Source organism: Molossus molossus, unplaced genomic scaffold (assembly GCF_014108415.1).
Source record: "Molossus molossus isolate mMolMol1 unplaced genomic scaffold, mMolMol1.p scaffold_m16_p_12, whole genome shotgun sequence".
NCBI lineage: Eukaryota > Metazoa > Chordata > Mammalia > Chiroptera > Molossidae > Molossus > Molossus molossus.
The window spans coordinates 88,662,746-88,682,755 of NW_023425347.1; the positions used below are offsets into that span (position 1 = coordinate 88,662,746).

A 20,010-nucleotide genomic window follows, 5' to 3' on the forward strand; every position below is an offset into this window, starting at 1 on the left:
GTGTTGTGTCCCCAGGACAAAGGGCTCTTGAAAGCTAGGCTGCGTCAAGAGAGAAAAGGAATTTCTGAATTTCTAAAAGTACTTTGAGATATCATCGTTCATTCCTAATTTTACTGAATTCCTATCAGAGAATGAGGCCTGTAGAATTTCTGCTTTTCATCTTTTCTTGAGGTTTTCTTTGCAGCCGTATACATGATTGATTTTTACAACGTGTCTTTCTTTCGATGGATGTGAAGTCCTTTGGCAATTCAAACAAATGCGACAATTGAAACAGTAAGAATAAATAGTAAATAAATAAATAAATGACTTAACCTGCATATCAAGAATGCAAAGGTTCGCTTCCCTAGACACAGAGGAAGAAACTGAGGCTCAGAGAGTTTGAATAATTTGCGCCAAGGTCACACAGCCCACCAGTGGCAGAGCTGGGATTTGAACCCACCAATATTTTATTCCTCATCCTTGGTGCTTAACCTTCTTACAGTGGAAAGAGGGCTCAGACACCATGTAGCCCTATTTCTCCGGGGAGGGAGACTGGAGATGATACAGACAGATGAGGACAGACGGTCCAGGGATAATGTGTGTCCAGACATCAGGTGGTACCCCCACAGACCCCATCAGGTGGGGGTGATGAATGGTGAGTGGATAGCAGGCTTGGGATGGAATCCGTCAGCTCTATAGGGCAGACTCATGGGGAGTGGATTTCATTGACAACCCATAGACATTTGAGAGAGGAATTATAGAGGAGACCTTAATGATCATCTTTTGCCCCAATTCTGTAAATTATTAGTTCTTTCCTAAAAGGACTGGAGGTGGCCTATATTATGAGCCAGGGCAATTGAAATAAAAGCACAGCATCAGAAACCACTAAAAGGAGCAATGAGTGAACCGAGAGACAACCTTGAATGGCCCAGGCCTGCAGTCCTGCATTGCATTTGCCTCTGCGCTTCCCGGCAGCCGAGGACAAAGGAAATGCAGGGACCTGTCTGCAGAAGCCGCCTGTTTTCCCTAATGGACATTTGTTATTCATTCATTCATTCATTCATTCAGTACGTCAATTTTAAAATATCTCAGTGCCTACGTTGTGCCAGGCCCTGTGCTCAAATGCTGGAAATCCCAGGAGGCGTGTGTTAAATCAGTTTGAAAACAAAACCCTTTGGCAGAGCTTTGCCTCTCTCCTCCTATTTTTCCTGAACCTCTCCTGCGATTTATATCACCAGAGAGATTTTTATTTTTTAATCCTCACCCAAGGATTTTTTCTTTTTCTCTCCAGATAGAGAGGAAGGAAGAGAGAGGGAGGGAAAGGGAGAGAGAGAGAAACATCGACGTGAGGGGGACACATTGACTGGTTGCCTCCCGCACGGAACCGCAACAGAGGTACCTGCCCTTGGTCAGAATAGAACCCGCGCCTCATTGGTCTGCGGGCGGACGCTTTACCGCTGAGCCAAACCAGCCAGGGCTCACCAGAGAGATTTTTAAGTTCCTTCCCCTTGTGCTGTCCCACTTCCCCTGCCAAATCCATTTCAGGAAGGGACTCTCCTGGTGTTCTGTTTACAAGGTCAAAGAGCCTGACGGTGCCAACCTTCTAGTTCACCTTCTGCTTTAGATGCTGCCTGGGATTCTCATCTTTTTCTGCAGTCCTGGTTGCCTGGATCAGGAGCATGGTGGTGAGAAGTTTGTGGTCAGGCTGAGGGAGAATGAGAACTGGGTCCGATGAGTGATGTCTGCCATGGATTTGGGACTGAGGAGTGGGGTCATCTAACTGCCTCACTTCTCTGAGCTGAGTTGCATTTCCACAAGGGCTGCTTTGCTTAGCTAGGCCCCATATGAAAAGATCTCCTGCCCTGGCCGGTTTGGCTCAGCGGTTAGAGCGTCGGCCTGCGGTCTGGAGAGACCCGGGTTCGGTTCCCGCTAAGGGCACGTACCTCGGCTGCGGTTTGTCCCCGGCCGTGGTTGGTCGTGCGGGTGGCAGCCACTCGATGTGTCCCTTCACATCGATGTTTCTCTCCTCTCTCTCTGTTCCTCTCTCTCCCTCCCACTCTACCTGAACAAAAAATGGAAAAATGTCCTCGGGTGAGGATAAAAAATAATAATAATAAATAAATAAATAAATAAATAAATAAATAAATAAATAAATGAAAAGATCTCCAAAAATCTACTATGGGCTATTTTTGGGGTGAGGGGCAGTAGAATACAAAGATGTATCTATCTACTCCCTGACCCAGATTCTACTCGCAAAATGAGAAACTGCCCTGCCAGTGTGGCTCATTTGTTGAGCATTGACCCATGCACCAAGAGGTCACTGGTTCGATTCCTGGTCAGGGCACATGCCCAGGTTGTGGGCCAAATCCCCAGTGGGGGGCATGCAGGAGGTAGCCAATCGATGTCCTCTCTCATCGATGTTTCTATCTCCCTCTCCCTTCCTTTCTCTCTAAAATCGATAAAGAAAAAAAAATTTTTTTTTTAATGAGAAACTCACAGTCCAGGAAGCAAGATGAGAAATGGACACAAATAATTAAAGATAAACAGTGATCCATGCAATAGGTTTCAGTGAGCTTCATCTACTTGGAGAGGTAGGAAGAAACCAGAGAACGCTTACAGGCTTTTCATATAGCCTATAACAGATAAGATTTGGGCAAAGGAACACAGCCTACAACTCCAAACCCCAGAAAAGTTCCTTGCAACTGCAACCAAGTACTACCAAGCACAGAGGAAGACTAGGAAAAGAAATGTAGAATCAAGTCCCCCTGGCACCCTTGTCACAGCTGGACATAGCACCAAGAGCCCAGCCTGCTAGGAAGTAGGTCAAGAGGGTCACATTGCTCTTTTACTGATGCAGGTCAAACAGGTTTTTAAAAATGTGATGGCTCAGGCTTCATGGTGGTAACGTGTCTGCTGAGGATGACGAGATCTTTCTATCAGCCTGAGCTCTCAGACAAAGGTCGGACAAGACTCAAGCACAGAATCCTACAAACTCACCATGGAGGATTTCCTGCCTTTCGTTAGACATGTACTGTAAGCAAGGCACAACGCCATGCATTTAGCAAACTTCTGTCACTTAATCTGCACAACAATGTGATACTGGTAGCATTTCTCCAAGTTTACAATGAATAAAACAGTTTCAGAGAGGGGAAGTGACTTGCCCCATGTCACACTGCCCATAAGGTTCAGGCCTGATTTGAATTCAGGGAGGTCGGGTTGCAAAGCCTGTGGCCATTGAGATCTAACCTGCTAAAACAAAACCACTCAGTCATCCCATCGGCTTTAAAGATGAGAAAGAAAGACCCAGAAAGGAGACGGGACCTGCCCAAAGCCACTCAGTAGCAGAACAGGGACTAAAACACAGGCGTCCACTTTCCCAGAGAGACAATGATGGGTCTTGAGCTCTCACCTCAGCTTGTTATTGTAGGTGCAGCCATCACAGGGCCACCTGTGAGTGTGGCATTGTTTTACTTCACACTTTCATTTTGGGTCAGAAAAACCCCCCAGCGTACCTTTTCAGAACAGTTTCCACAGCCCTCGAAGTTCCCTTCCCAGACACTCAGCCTGAGGCAGGGCTCTGGGCCAGCCGTGCACACCAAGGGCAGCGTGGACACCTCTGTGGGGAGAGTGGCAGGTGGGGCTTTGGCACTTTCCTTAGGTGGAGAAAGCACTTGGTTAGTTGGTTGGTTCTCTTTGAACCGTACATTTGTGTGGCGTCTGTTTTTGCATGCTTCAGTGCTCTGAATACTTAGACCTGCAGTGACACACTTATAAAGAATATGAGCCCGCCCTGGCCGGTTTTGCTCAGTGGTTAGAGCGTTGGGCCGCAGACCAATGAATTGCGGGTTCAATTCTGGTCAAGGGCACGTACCTCGGTTGCGGTTCTTCCTCGGCCCTGGTCGGGTTGTACAAGAGGCAACCAACTGATGTCTCTCTCTCATCAATGTTTCTCTCTCTCCCTCTTCCTCTCTCTCCCTCCCTCCCACTCCATCTGATGATAAATAAAAATATATCCTTGGGTGAGGATTAAAAAAAAACACAAAAAGAATAGGCACTCTTTCCACCTAACAAATGCATAGAAATAAAGTTTTACATACACTTTGAAAGGACTGCTGTCCCGCTACAGCCAACCCGTGGACCAAGTGACAAAGGCCTGGTGGAGATCAGCAGTCGATTTGGTTTTCCCAAAGGGAACGGGACAGGTATTGTCATTGCCACTTCACAAAGGAGAAAAGGGACTCAGAAAGTTGAAGGGATTGCCAGAAGTCACATGCCAAGCCCTGGCGGGGGGGGGGGGGGGGGGGGGGGTGACCGCAGCGCAGCAAACACCCAGGAGGCTTTGCCCTGAGGAAGGCCGGTCTAGCAGCCAGCTTCCCCGGCTCCAGAAGAATGTGTCTGCCCGAGGGAAGGCAGGCAGAAGCTGGTTTTCCTGGGCTCTGTGCGTTCTGTTGTTGCCTGATGTTGTCTTTTTAGGAACTCCATCCAAATGCCTGGATTTTGTGCCCTGACCTAATCTGGACAACAACCACGAGCTGGTGGCCACACCAGGCTACCCCAGGCATCCCTCTTCTAGGCTGGACTCTGCATGGGGTAAGCCATTTTCTAATGGGACACTGTTTTCTAAGGGAAATAAGAGAAGAGATTTGGGGCAGAAGGGCAGCAGGAATGTAGGGAGGAAGCTTCCAGAAGTGTCAGGGTGAACAGGTGGGAGCTGAGAAAGGCTTTCACTCTGTCATTCATTCGTGACCAGGGCTGAGAACTCAGCTGAGACCATTTCCTGTCTCATCTCAGGTGTGATATTGACAGCATTCAGCAAAGGGCCTCTGTCTCAGGGAAATCCCCCTTCCAGCTCATCAGCTTGTAGGGTCATCTCTGTGCTTAAGCACACAAGTTTTTGTTTTGGTTTTTGGTTTTTTTGGTACGTGCCCCTAGCAGGAACCGAACCCGAGACTCTCTGGTCCGCAGGCCAACGTGCCAACCGCTGAGCCAAACCGGCCAAGGCTAAGCACACAAGTTTTGTCTCATGATTTGGGGGATGTGGACTCTAGTTCCAGCTCTGCTGCTAATTCAGTGGGTGACCTGAGCCAAATTACATGCCCATCCTTGGACTGTTTTCTCAGTGGTAAAATGATGGCGTTGGACTAAATTAGATATTTTCAATCTGTTTCTTGAAGACTGAGCACTCCACAAAAGAACCTGGGTTGCCTTGAAGAGGTGACATGGGCTCAGGGACTCAGCTTTTACCTGGTTTATGCATAGGGTTCCATCAACTGTGAAAAGCATTCTGCTCGCTCTCTCTTTTTTAAACATAACTGTTTAAAATTTTTTTTTATATTGATTGATTTGAGAGAGAGAGAAACATTGATTTGTTATTTATGCATTCATTGGTTGATTTTTGTATGTGCCTGACCAGGGATCATGAACCCACAACTTTGGTGTACTGGGACATCGTGCAAACCAACTGGACTACCTAGCCAGGGTGCATTCTGCTATCTTAAAATAATAAAATAAAGTCCGGCAGGTGTGGCTCAGTAGTTGAGCATCGACCCTGCAGCAAGAGGTCGGCCATTGATTCCCAGTCAGGGTACATGCCCAAGTTGTGGGCCAGATCCCCAGTGGAGGACATGCAGGAGGCAGCCAGTCAATGTTCTCTCTCATCGATGTTTCTATCTCTCTCTCCTTCTTACTTCCTCTTTCTCTCTAAAAATCAATAAAGGGAAAAATAATAATAATAAAATATAAACCTTTATAATAAGGGCTGCCATTTATTGAGCACTTATGATGCACTAAGCATATTATTCTTGACAACCCTGCGAAGTCCATGAGTTACACCCATTTGAAGATGCTCCTAATAATAATAATAATAATAAACACTTCAATGTATTATATTAATTTACTTAAATGCTCACAAAAAAAACATTTACAGGTGAGAAATGAGGCATTAGGTATTTTGAACAAGTTCACGTGGCTGAGATTTGAACCTACATATGAAGTGTGTTCCCCTCCCCTTCCACCCTTACTTGGGTCTACTCCATCTAAGTCAGCCCCTTCCATCTCAATGGCTCTCATTTATCAAACAGTCATTGAGCCCCTACTATGTAGCAGACAGTGTACAAGGCTCTGAAGACCAGAAATAATGAAGGCTCAGTCCCTGACCTTGACAAACCGTATGGCCTCTGCCAAGTGGTTTAACGTTTCTCAGCCTCCATTATGAAGCAACAATGACCATAATTTTTTTCAAACTATAAGAGAATATTTATTTAGAAAGGTCCAGAGGCAAAACAAGGACCCTGGGAGCTTAGGAAAGAAGAAAGGTAAATGTAACACCTGGGGGGAGTGGGGGGAGGGGAAGGGAGTGGGCGCGCTCCCAGGAAACAGGCCAATACCATAATTCTTATATTATAGAGATGTGTGGATTACATTAGACTGTGGCTGTGAAAAATATTAGGTAGGATTTAAATTATAGCCCGGCGGTGTGGTTCAGGGGATTGAACGTCATCCCATGAACCAAAACATCACAGGTTCGATTCCCAGTCACATGCCCGGGTTGTGGGCTCGATCCCCAGTAGGGGGCGTGTAGGAGGCAGTCGATTGATGTTTTCTCTCAGCAATGTTTCTCTCTCCATCTAAAAAAAAAAATCAATAAAAACATATTTTAAAAAATAATAATAATAAAATAAGAGTATGCGTTGGCTATAACTGAAAATTAAAAAATAAATAAATTCCATACAATTGTTGATGAGTGCAGTTATTAATTTGGTTGGAGGAAAGACTAATTAATGCAGAATCGGTGACAGCATATGCAGGATAAGGCTGGGGGCTTGCTGTGTGAGGGATCTGGGAAGGCTTCAGGGGGCCAAGACGAGCCCAGAGGGGAGGCAAAGAAGGAAGGTGACTCAGGGAAAGAAAGCCAGGGGCAAAGGCGCAAGGAAGGGAGCTCTTTGGGAATGGTGAGACATCGGGTGATCCAGACCGGGGCTGCCCACAGTGGCCGCCGAGGAATTCGTTCTGACCTGTCTATCAGCCGGCAGCACAGTGCATCCGGCTGGGCTAGCGCCGTCCCCTAAGCATATGACATGAGACACGGGGCATTTAAGATTTTCTAGTAGCCTCAGTACAAAATAATAAAATGAAACAGGCAAAATAAATATTTAGGCCAATATATCCAAAATATTATCATTTGGCTTATAAAAAATATACAACATTATTAATGAGATATTTTACATTCTTTTTTCCATACTGTCTTTGAAATCTGGTGAGACTTTCACACCTAAGGCACATCTCAATCCACACTAGCCGCTTTGACAGAGCGGGTAGGGACAGAATTGAGGTCAAGCCCCAGTTCCCACGCTTAAATAACTAAGTCATCCTGGGCAAGTTCCAAATTAAGAATAGCTATCCCCAGGGTCAAGCTGTCATCTAAATATATTTTATACATTCATTCACTTAATCCTCGTGAATTATCTGTAAAGGTTTGGATTACCATGATTATCCCCATTTGACAGGGAGCCCATAGCCTTATCATTCCTAAACCTTCTTCCTCCACAAGATGAGCATAAGCACACCCTGAGGGCCCTTGTGAGGGAGCTGTGAAGGTCTCCTGACCAGACTCACCAAGCAGCCACTGCTCAGGAAGCCACAGACCTCTCTCATCCCAACTTCCCGCCCTGAGCACTCAAGCCCGACCAGGACAGGCTGAGGGGAGTGAGGCACTCACTGTGAGCACAACATTTAAATGGCCATAGAAACAATCAAAATAAATTTTGTTTTGAGTGCAAATAAAATATTTAACTTTATAAAATAAGGTTGTGAGCCCTGGCCGGTTTTGCTCAGCGGTTAGAGCGTCGGCCTGTGGTCCAGAGAGTCCCGGGTTCAATTCCTGCTAAGGGCACATACCTCGGTTGCAGTTTGTCCCCAGCCCAGGTTGGGGTTGTGTGAGTGGCAGACACTCGATGTGTCTCTCTCACATTGATGTTTCTCTCTCTCTCTTCCTCCCTCCCGCTCTGTCTGAAGATAAATGCAAAAATGTCCTTGGATGAGGATAAAAATAAATAAATAAAATAAAATAAGGTTGTGAGCCCTGGCCAGTTTGGCTCAGCGGTTAGAGCGTTGGCGCACAGACCAAAGAGTCGCGGGTTCGATTCCAGCCACGGGCACGTACCTCAGTTGTGGTTCGTCCCTGGCCCTGGTCGAGGTCGTGTGGGAGGCAACCAATCAATATGTGTGTGTGTCTCTCTCTCCCTCCCTCCCTTCCACTCTATCTGAAGTTAAATAAAAAAAATATTCTCGGGTGAGGGTTAAAAAAAGAAACGCCACTAAAGATATCGTGGAAATGTCTACAGGGAGGCACACATTTTCCTTTCTCCTCAGGCAAGGCACTGCTTTTTTGGCTGAGTCCAGGGAGAATCCTGCCCTCCTTGCCCCTTCTCCAGATCCTCTTCCCCTGCCTGCAAGTTCTCTTTCTTTACCTACTTTGTAAATCCTCTACATTTTCCTAAGGGATTAGGCTTTGGTTTAACGTTGTGTTTTTTTTGTTTTGTTTTTTTAATCTTTTTTCTTCATTGATTTTTTTTTTTTTTTAGAGAGAGAGGGAGAGAGATAGAAACATCAATGAGAGAGAACATCGATTGGCCGCCTCCTGCATGCCCCCCACTGGGGATTTGGCCCACAGCCTGAGCATGTGCCCTGACTGGGAATTGAACTGGCGACCTCTTGGTGCATGGGTCGATGCTCAACCACTGAGCCACACCAGCCAGGCTCAACGCTGTGTTTTTAAGATTTATCCTTATTGATACACAGAGTTCTAGTTCATCAATACTGCTTCCTGTATTTCTTTGTATGGATTGAGTATAATTTATCCATTTTTCAGTTGATGGACATTTTTTATTCTATTTCAAATATGCTGAAATGAACATCCTTATGTGTGTCTCCTTGGGCCCACATGTGAGAGTTCCTTGGGAAGACATTCCCAGGAGTGGACTTGGTGCCTCCAAAGCCAAGGCACATCTTCAATGTCACTAGATTTTGCCAAACTGCTCTCCAAAGTCGTGTCCTGAAAGTTCTCATTGCTGCACACCTTCTCCAACATGCAAAACTGTCAGATTTAATTTTCTGTCAATCTGATGGGAGAGAAACTGGCATTTCTGCAGATGCTATGGAGCTTAGATAACTTGTCAAAGGATTATTGGCCATTTTTTTTCATGCCTCATATTTTTCTTATTTGTGGATTCTCTCCTTTTTCCTTATGTAGTTTTGCCTGAGGTATGTTTATTTTTATTATCGTTTTTGTTGTTGTTAATCTTCATGTGAGGATATTTTTTGTTTAATTTTTTTAGATAGAATGGAAGGGATGGAGGGAGAGAAAGAGACATCAATATGAGAGAGACACATCGATTGGTTGCCTCCCGCATGACCCCAACTGAGGCTAGGGATCTAACCCGAAACAAAGGTACATGCTCCTGACCAGGACTCCTACGTTCTAACCACTGACCCAAACCGGTTTTATCATCACTCACAATTCAATGCACTTTAATCCAGTTTCACAAGTAGTTATTGAATGGCTATTGCATACCAGATACTATTCTAAGCCCTTACATTAGTGAACAAAATAGCTTGCTGATCTTATGGAACTTAAAGTCTAGTGGAACAAATAGACAATGAACAATAAAACATGAAAAATAGGTAAGCTATGTAGGGTAAATTATATGTTAGAAGGTGGTAAGTGATAAGAAAAAAAAAAATAGAGTTGCCTAGCCAGTGTGGCTCAGTGGTTGAGTGTCGATCCATGCACCAAGAGGTCGCCGGTTTGATTCCCCATCAGAGCACATGCCCAGGTTGTGGGCCAATCGATGTTCTCTCTCATCGATAGTTCAATCTCTCTCTCCCTCTCCCTTTCTCTCTCTCTCAAATCAAGAAAGAAAAAAAATTGTCTTTAAATATATATATAAAACAAGAGTTCGCTGGTTGGATTCATGGTGAGGGAATCCAGGTTATGGGCCCAACCCCCAGTGGGGGGCATGCAGGAGGTGGCCAATCGATGTTCTCTCTCATTGATGTTTCTATCTCTCTCCCCCTCTTTCTTCTTGTCTCTCAAATCAATGAAGAAAAATATTAAAGAAAAAAAAAAATAGAGCAGAGTGAAGGGAACCAGAGCAGGAGTATGGGGTGAGTTTCAGTATTAAATAGTGTGGTAGGGCAGATAGAAAAGGTAAAAATTGAGCCAAAACTTGAAGAAGGTGAGAGACTGAGCCGAGCATGTATCTAGGAAAGAGTGTTCAGGCAGAGAGCACCGGCAGCACAAAGGCCTGCAGCAGGAGGGCGGACCCATCAGGGAGCCAGTGTGCCGGAAGCTGGTTGGCCAAGCGAAGCATGGTAGGAGGGAGGGCAGAGAGGGAATGTGGCCAGAACACATAAAACCTTCCAGGCCATTGGAAGTAGTTTGGATTTACACTGAATGGAATGGGACCTGTGCAGGGTTGGCAGAGTAGTGTGACCTGACATATTTTTAAAGGATCCGTTTGGCTGATGTGTTGAAATTAGACTAAAGAGAGGTCTGATTAAAAGCAGGGAGCCCAGTTAATATTGCAGTAAACCAGGTACGAGATAATGCCTGATTTTGAAAAGCCTAAATTAGACCAATGCCTTTATTCATTTCCTAAATACAATTTCAACTTTATTCATTTCTCTCGGCTTGTGTTACTGTCATTCATAATTTACTTCCACTTTGGTTTTTCTTTTGTTTTTAATGTTTTTTAAATATGTTTTTATTGAGTTTTTTAAAGAGAGAGGAACTGAAAGAGAGATAGAAACATAGATTGGCTGCCTCCCATACCCCTCCCCACTGGGGATTGAACCCACAACCCAGGCATATGCCTCGACCAGGACTTGAACCTGGACCTCTCAGTCCAGGGGAGAACACTCCATCCACTGAGCCACCCCAGCAGGGCTTCCACTCTGTTTTTATACCCTCCAAATCAGTCATAATTATTATTATTCTGGCCTTATATTTACTTTTTTAAATTTTACTTATACATTTTTCAACTTATTTGTTCATAATTTCTTCTTGCCTTCTGTTCTTCCCTCTCTGAAGAATTTCCTTTTCTGATGGTGTATCCTTTTTTTTTATCCTTACCCGAGGACATTTTTGCATTTATCTTCAGATAGAGTGAGAGGGAGAGAGGAAAAGAGAGAAACATCAATGTGAGGGAGAGACACATCGAGTGGTTCCCACCCACACGACCCCAACGGGGGCGGGGACAAACTGCAACTGCAGTACGTGCTCTTAGTGGGAACTGAACCCAGGACTCTTTGGTCCGCAGACCGACGCTCTAACTACTGAGCCAAACCGGCCAGGGCTGATGGTGTATCCTTTAGATGCTCCTTCAGCAAAGGTCTGTTAGTGGACAATTCTATTTGTATTTCTCTACTTCGAGTGATAGTTTAGCTTTTTCCCCTTTACCTTCTGGCTATTGCTGTTGCTATTGGAAAATCTGCCTTTATTTTATTTTATTTTATTTTATTTTTCCTTTATTGATTTTAGAGAGAAAGAAAGGGAGAGGGAGAGGGAGAGGGAGAGAGAGAAACATCGATGAGAGAGAATATCGACTGGCTGCCTCCTACATGCCCCCACCGGGAATCGGGCCCAGAACCTCAGCATGTGTCCTGACCGGGAATCAAACCGGTGATCTCTTGGTGCATGGGTCAACGCTCAACCACTGAGCCACACTGGCCGGATGGGAAATCTGCTTTTAAATTTAATTATGATTCCTTTGCAGGTATTGTATCTTTGTGATTGCTTTTAATATTTGCTCTTTGTCTTTGGTGTTCTGGAGTTTTATTAGAATATATGTGTGAAATTAGTTTGTTTTTAAAATTCTGCTTGGACCCTGGCTGGTGTAGCTCAGTTGCTTGTGCATTGACCTGTGTACTGAAAGGTTACCAGTTTGATTGCTGGTCAGGCACATGCCTGGGTTTCAGGTTTAGTCTTCAGTTGGGGTGCTAAGGGAGGCAACCAATTGATGTTTCTCTCTCTCCCTCTCACTTCATCTCTTTCTAAAATCAATAAAAACATTTTTTAAAATAAATAAATAAATAAATAAATAAATAATAAAATTCTGCTTGGAGTTCCCTGTGATTGCTGGCCAACTCTCCAATTATTTCTTTAAATATTGCCTCCACAATGCCCACCACCAATTCTATTCTTCCATTTTGAAACTCCAGTGAGATATATTTAAAGCTTTTATTCAATCCTTCATGTCTCTTAAGCTCTCTTCCATGTTTCCCATAGCTTTATTTCCTTGTGCTGCATTCTGAGAAATTTCTTCAGATCTGCCTTCCAGATCAATGCTTTTCAACGAGACTTGTGTTCTTTAACCTACCTTTAAGGGTTTGTTCATTTGTTTTTCAAAAAATGTTTTTATTGATTTTAGAGAGAGAGGAAGGGAGAGGTAGAGAGAGAGAGAAACATGGGTGACAGAAACATCAACATCGATCAGCTGCCTCCTGCACGCCCCCTTCTGGGGATGGAGCTCAAAACTGGGTCATGTGCCCTGACTAGGTGTGTGAGTCGATACTCAACCACTGAGCCATATGGGCCGGGCTAAGGGTTTGTTTGTTTGTTTCAGTGACTTTATTTTTCACTTCCAAAATTCTACTTGATTCTTTTTTCAGGTCTTCCCAGTCATTCATTATGTACTCGTGTTTTTGATCATTTAATAATATTAAACATTTTTATATCATATACCCAAGAATTATATGAAGTTCCTGGGACTCTAATTCTACTGTCTGATATTTCTGCTTACTCCTGTTCATGTTCCCTTACACATTTTGTAATTTTGCATTGTAAGCTCAAATTCCATGGGCCTGTATATGTGGGAATCTTGTGTGATCTGGATAGAAAGTATATTCCTCTAGAGAAAATTTGAGTTCGCTTTCTAATAACATCTAATAATGTCTCATATAATATTTGGGTGATTTATTTTTTTTAATCTCTCAATATTTAGGATATACTTATACTAAAAAATGATTTATTGCCTGACATTGAAATTTATCTGGACTCCTATATTTTATCTGGTAACCCTACTAGTATGAAGCCCAAGTCTTACCTCCCATCCCTAAATAGTTGCTTAAACTTCAGCATCTTACTTACCAAAACTGGCAAACAAAAAAACAAAACACCAATGCGGAAAAACCCCTCCACATGATCACTCTAGATTTCATTTTTTCCTTGGTTTTGATTTCCTCTTGATTTTAGACCATTGGAGATTTACTTACTTTTAAAGAGAAGTCTTAGGATTAGTCTTTTTGAAAAAAAAAGGCCAAAAAGTTTGCAGGCCACCCACTTCTGCTTCTTGAATTCCCATACACCTCTCCTAAGGCAACCACAGCAGACCTAGTGCCCCTCTAGAATGGAAAAAAGGCAACGTAGAGAGAACAAAATGTAAATTGCTATTTCAACTTATCCATCTGCACAGATAAAGGGTTTGGCTAGCGTCAGTGATTGTGTGAGGTCATTACTGTGCTGACTGAAAAAGACTCATTTCTTCTCATTGTACTACAGTAAAGACTTCTTGGCAAGCCCAGCAGAATCTGAAGGACTCACTCCATGGAGACATGCTTGGTGATGAAGGCAGCCAATGGCTCCAAGGATGGCTTGGATTTCAACCCCCTGAAGGATTACATGATTCTGAGCAGTCAGCAAAAGATCGCTGTTGCGGTGTTGTGCACCACCCTGGGCCTGCTAAGCGCCCTGGAGAACTTGGCTGTGCTCTGCCTGATCCTGTCCTCCCACCGGCTTCGCAGAAAGCCCTCATACCTGTTCTTTAGCAGCTTGGCTGGGGCTGACTTCCTGGCCAGTGTTGTCTTTGCTTGCAACTTCGTAAATTTCCACGTCTTTCATGGCAAGGATTCCAAGGCTGTCTTTCTGCTGAAGATTGGCAGCGTGACCATGACCTTCACAGCTTCTGTAGGCAGCCTGCTGCTGACCGCCATTGACCGCTACCTCTGTTTGTGCTACCCACCTACATACAAAGCTCTGCTCACCCGGGAGAGGGCACTGGTGAGCCTGGGCATCATGTGGGTCCTCTCAGCATTTGTCTCCTACCTGCCCCTCATGGGATGGACTTGCTGTCCCAGTCCCTGCTCTGAGCTGTTCCCTATGATTCCAAATAACTATCTGCTGGGCTGGCTTCTGTTCATCACCATCCTCTTCTTTGGCATCATCTACACCTATGGGCACGTCCTCTGGAAGGCCTATCAGCACGTAGCCAGCCTGGCTGAGCACCAGGATGGGCAGGTGCCAGGAATGGCTCGGATGAGGCTGGATGTGAGGTTGGCCAAGACCCTAGGGGTGGTGCTGGCTGTTCTTTTCATATGCTGGTTTCCGGTACTAACCCTCATGGTCTACAGCCTCACCACCACTCTAAGTGACCAAATCAAGAAGGTCTTCGCCTTTTTTTCCTTGCTCTGCCTTGTCAACTCCATGGTGAACCCCGTCATCTATGCCCTGAGGAGTGGGGAGATCCGCTCCTCTGCCCACCATCGCCTGGCCTTCTGGAAGAGACACCTGAGAAGCCATGTGCCTGAAGGGCAAGAAGAAATCCCGAGGTCCTCAGTCACCGAGACAGAGGCTGATGTGAAAGTCACGCAGTGGCCAGATTCCCAAGGTCCATACCCCTCTGATTCCTGATATGGCCTCTTTCAGAGTTTTAAGCAAGTCAAGTTAGAAATCATTTCACTCCCTGGAGGAAACAGAGCAGTATTGACCTTCTCACCTTACTTGAACCAACCCCAAAGGCCTCGACACACTCCATTTTGCTGATGAAAGTACCTTGGTCATGCCTATTCGCACAGTCTGTTAGAAAGCTAGGCCTGTGAGGAGTGGCGAGGTGAGCAGGAGGCAAGACACAGGGGACGGGCTTGGTGCACGTCCGGTCAGGAAAACCTCAACAAGATGACTGAGTGCCTGCATTCTCCAGCGACCACAGGAGCCAGAGGGGGTCTTCAGGCTCAACAATGAGGGGCTCAGAGGACATCTGAGAAAAATGGATTATTCTCCAGAGATCTCAGGGTATGGGTGGGTGGCTGGCCAGCCCTTGTTACTGCTTAATTGTTAGGGCCTTCTTGGTTCTAGGTCACCCTATCCCACTGAGGACCAAGAACCATAATGCAATGAGGATAATGGGTGTTGATCCACCTCTGTCCGAGGTAACTGACAACCCTCCAGTTAAGGGCATCTTGTTATTAGGACAGTGGCCCTCCTTGACTCCTGATAATCCCCACTCACAGCCACTGTGACCCCTTAGGTCTCTGGGGAACACAGAGGCTGGGATCACTTGAGACACAAAATCTTCAAAGAATTGTATGGACCCTGTAAAGTCCTTTTAGTGGTACCACTGGAAGCAGGCAGCGTCCCAGTCTAACCCAATTCCATGAAAAAGGAAGATATTCACAAAGATTCTATAAATCCCCAAATTATTCTCATTCACTCTCAGTTCAGGCCATTTGTCTCCTCCACACCCCTATGACAAATAATAAACAGAGCAAACAGTAAGCGGGGGAAATTCCTTTATGATGGGCTGAGCCCAGGGCTGACATCCCACAGTCCATTATCTCCAGCAAGAATAGAGCCGACGCTTTTGAAGATCCCAGGACACTGTATTTTACATATCAGGAGTCTGAGTTCCTACCAGAGGGCCCCAAAACAGTGGGCAAGAGAAATCGTTGGTGGCAGGAGGATTGTAAGAAATTCTAATACAATTATTTGAGACCAAAGACAGAATAAAAGGAAAGACGATGATTAAACGTGTCTTTATTTAATACTTTATAAGACAAGGTGCCCACTATTCATTCGCTCATTTACCCATCTCATAAATACATACCAGGATCTGTGCTAGGTCTTGGATACCCAGCCATAAAGGAGACTCTGCCCTTGTCTAATGAAGCTTGCAGTCTCCATTCTGATGGGGGAGAGAGCCACTAAATAAATAAATATATAAAATAACTATGGGTGGTACAAAGAAAGAAATCATCAAAGTCGTGTGGTAAGGATAAATTGAGGCAAATTTAGGTAGGGCAGACCTACTAGGTACTCTGGTCACAAATGCTGACTGACTTTTATTGAGTCTTTGCTATGTGCCAGGCACTGGACTAAGTATTTTTTATCCACACCCAAGGATATTTTTCCCCATTGGGTTTTTTTGGGGGGGGGGGTTAGATAGAGGGAGGGAGGGAGGGAGAGAGAGAAACATTGATATGAGGGAGCCACATTGATTGGTTGCCTCCCGCATGACCCCCCCAAACCCTGACCGGGCCAGGGATTGAACCCACAACTGAGGTAAGTGCCGTTGACTGGGAATTGAGCCTGAGGTGGGCTGACACTCTAACTGCTGAGCCAAACCGGCCAGGGCTGGGCTAAGTACTTTTAAATGAGGTATTTCGCTTGGTCTTCACAATAACCTGATAAGGATTTGGTATCCTCACTTTACAGATAAGGAAACCTCTAAGAGACAAAATCACTTGCCTGGGTACACTGTTAATATGTACCCAGAGCTGGGGTTCTCAAGCCAGTTCTGTTTGACTCCAAAGCCTACTCTCCTGACCACTAACCTCAAACTAGTTCAGTCAAATTCAGCCTGATTAGAAGTAACGTTAGCCAAGCTGGTGTGGCTCAGTGGTTGAGTGTCGACCCATGCACCAGGAGGTCGCCAGTTCAATTTCCGGTCATGGAACATGCCCAGGATGTGGCCAAATCCCCAGTGGGGGGCATGCAGGAGGCAGCTAGTTGATGCTCTCACTCATTGATGTTTTTATCTCTCTCTCCCTCTCCCTTCCTCTCTCTCTAAAACCAATAAAGAAAAAAAAATCTGCTTAAAAAAAAAAAAAGTAATGTTAGACTTCATTACTTCATTGCTGTAGCCTTAAATCATCATTATTTCTCAATGTACTTCCTTTTATGCCCTATATTAGTTTCCTGTAACAATTTCCCATAAACTAAGTGCCTTAAAACAACAGAGATTGATTCTTTCACAGTTCTGGGACCTAGAAGTCCAAAATCAAGGTGTTGGCAGGGCCGTGCTCCCTCCAGAGGGCCAAGAGGAGGATCCTCTCTTGCCTTCCAACTTCTGGCAGCTCTTGGGGTTCCTTGGTTTGTGGCAACATAACTCCAGTCTCTGCCTTTGTCTGCACACAGAGCCTCCCCACCCGCTTTGTCTCTTGGCATCTTAAGGACACCAACCATTGGATTAAGGCCTAATCCACTATGATCTCATCTTAATTTAACAAATTACATCTACAAAAACATTCACAGGTTTTGGGTAGACATGAAGTTCTGGGGGCCACCACTGAACCCACCTGAAGTGCAATAATTTTAAAGGTCAATTTGTGGTTCCTTAAAGTTGCGATATGCCTTTCTTTATTCAACTGGGGGGATGTCTTTTTTTATTTTAGCAAAGAAAATGTCCAAGTGCCTAACATAAAGTGTCAGTAAATATTTCTTTAATAAATACAGAGTTTAAAAATCATTGGCTTAAATGCACTTTCACACTTTCTACCTCTCTCCTTTCACAATCTCCTATTTCGGCTTTAAGTGAAGAGCTAGAGTTTATGAATGAAGACAGCAAGGGAGCAAGGGACCCTGGATATCACTGAGAACTGCCCTCATTGTTTACATGAGGAAATGGGACCAGACTGTGGACAAGATTTGCCCAAGGAGACCCCACGATGTGGTGTCTAGTGCAAGAGACCTAGTTTCCCAACTTCCAATATTGTCCACTCTGTCACAGTGCCTCTCACCTATTCCTGCAGGTTGCATTTTGGTTATAAGGATGTTGACCTTTAACAAATAGACAGCCAGATATTTCTCCATCAAAATGGGTTTATTCAGGAACAACAAAGAATTGCAATTCAGGTCCTGCGATCTAATGGTAAACCATGCTCAAATCTAGAGAAACAAAGAAGGGGACTGCTCTTTGATGGACTTCAGAGTGGCTGTTGTAAATGAAGAGTCCATCGGAGCCCTGGCCAGCGTGGTTCAGTGGTTAGACCCACACACCAAAGGGTCGTGGGTTCGCTTCCCAGTCATGGGCATGTACCTGGGTTGCAGGTTCTATCCTGGCCCTGGTTGGGGCAAGTGTGAAAGGCAGCCAATCAATTTGTCTCTCTCATATGATGTTTCCCTCTCCCTCTCTCTCAAAGTTTAGTGATTTTTCATTGGCTGAGTTATGGCAGTTTCCCATTGGCTGAGCTATTACAGAGCAAGGAGGAATCTTTTCTTTCCTATGCTCAGGTAGTAATGTAGTATCACCTCCTATTGTAGATGCAAAATATGTCTCTTCCTATTGGAGTTAGTAGTATGCATTGAGTCACATGTGAATGAGAGTTCTCTATTCTGTCCTCCTGACTTCTTTTTTTTTAATCCTCATCCGAGGACATTTTTCCATTTTTTGTACAGAGAGAGTGGGAGGGAGAGAGAGGGAGAGAGAGGGAGAGGGAAACATTGATGTGAAAGGGACACATCGAGTGGCTGCCACCCGCACGACCAACTAGGGCCGGGGACAAACTGCAACCGAGGTACATGCCCTTAGCGGGAACCGAACCCGGGCCTCTCCGGACCGCAGGTGGACGCTCTAACCGCTGAGCCAAACCGGCCAGGGCCTCCTGACTTCTTTTAAAAGAGGTTTCTGTTTATTAATGTTCACAAGGTTAAGGAGAAATGAGGATCACAATGTCCCATTTCATCTTCCCCAAAATGAGTTCTGTAACATCAAAGACCACTACTCTGATCACTAGATAGTATGTGAAGATGGATGTGTGTGCTTTTTTAAGGTGTCTGTGCTTACTGTTTTGGACAATATTTCAGCATAACCTTACAGAGGAAGAAAAAAAAGATTAGAAAAATACAACAGCAGCTGCCATTGTATATCCTTACCACTCCTAGCATGAGGAAGTACTTGATTCTGTCAACGTGGGCTCTGATCCCTCCCAGAGAAGCAGCATGTTGAGAGGCTTAGATTCCACATCTAGAGACCTGGATTCTGGTCCCCCTCTGACTCCAACTAGCTGCATGATCTTGAGCAATTCCATCCCCTCTCTGGATCTCAGAGGATCTCCAAAGTCCCTTACAACTCTGACATGCTGCAGTTCTCTCACTGATATGTGGGGATTGGCTGTGCCTCTTGGGGTCATTATACGTCCCACACCCGATGGCCTCACCTCTGTCTGAGATTGCACAGGATGTATGGATTGAGGGGACTTGGTGACCTCCCACCAGACAAAGATCACACAGGTACTCCTAGGGCCTGGGACTCTTTTAATTTTAAAAAGAATTTTTAAAATTACAGTTGACATTCAATATCATTTTATATTAGTTTATATTACTTATATTAGTTTCAGGAGTACGCATAGTGGTTATATAATTTATGAAGTCCCCTGATAATTCTAGGACAATACATAGTTATTACAATATTAATGACTATGTTCCCTATGCTGTAGAGCCTGGAGCTCTTAATTTTCTTACCCTACTATTCTAAAAATCGTTCCTTTGTGGTGGCTTGTATGTACATGGGTCTTGTTTTTCCAATGAGATGTTAAGTTCTTTGAATGGCTTCAGAATTCCCAAAGCCAGTATTAGACAGGCAAAGTCACACCTGCTCTTCCCCTTTCAGCACCCACTGTTCTCCCTCCTCATAATGATTCTGCCATCATTATTGTGCCTTGTTATTTCTACCAGGACTGTTACAATGTCCTTGCATCTGGTATTCCTGCCTCCAGGCTTGCTCTTCTGTACTACAGCACAAAAAGTCCCCTATGGCTCCCAACAGCAAAATACACTCTTAGTTCTCTGCACACACCGGGCTTTCCAGTCCCCACGAGTGAACCCCGCCATGAAGTCTTTCATCAAGTTTTCAGCTGACCACCAGCAGCGAGCGTTCAACACCTCCTTGTATTATTCTCCCTTTAAGCGCCAGAGGGCGCAAGCGGGACGGGACCCAGAAGGGAAGAGACTCGATAGCCGAGCAGCCAGGGCTGCCCGCC

At 44.9% G+C, this 20,010-nt stretch overlaps 1 protein-coding gene across 2 annotated transcripts in view; it reads left to right on the forward strand.

Moving 5' to 3' along the window:
- The window catches only part of CNR2 (cannabinoid receptor 2), a 37,736-nt gene extending 21,972 nt beyond the window's left edge, over window positions 1-15,764 (forward strand). The window contains exons 2-3 of one of the 2 annotated variants that reach the window (XM_036256597.1): window positions 4,453-4,569; window positions 13,538-15,764. In XM_036256597.1, the coding sequence (XP_036112490.1) occupies window positions 13,583-14,665 (1,083 nt within the window). In that variant the 5' untranslated portion in view covers window positions 4,453-4,569; window positions 13,538-13,582 and the 3' untranslated portion in view covers window positions 14,666-15,764. The remainder of the gene's footprint in view (window positions 1-4,452; window positions 4,570-13,537) is intronic. The other variant, XM_036256598.1, reaches the window with a different exon arrangement.
- The last annotated feature ends 4,246 nt before the right edge of the window (window positions 15,765-20,010 follow it).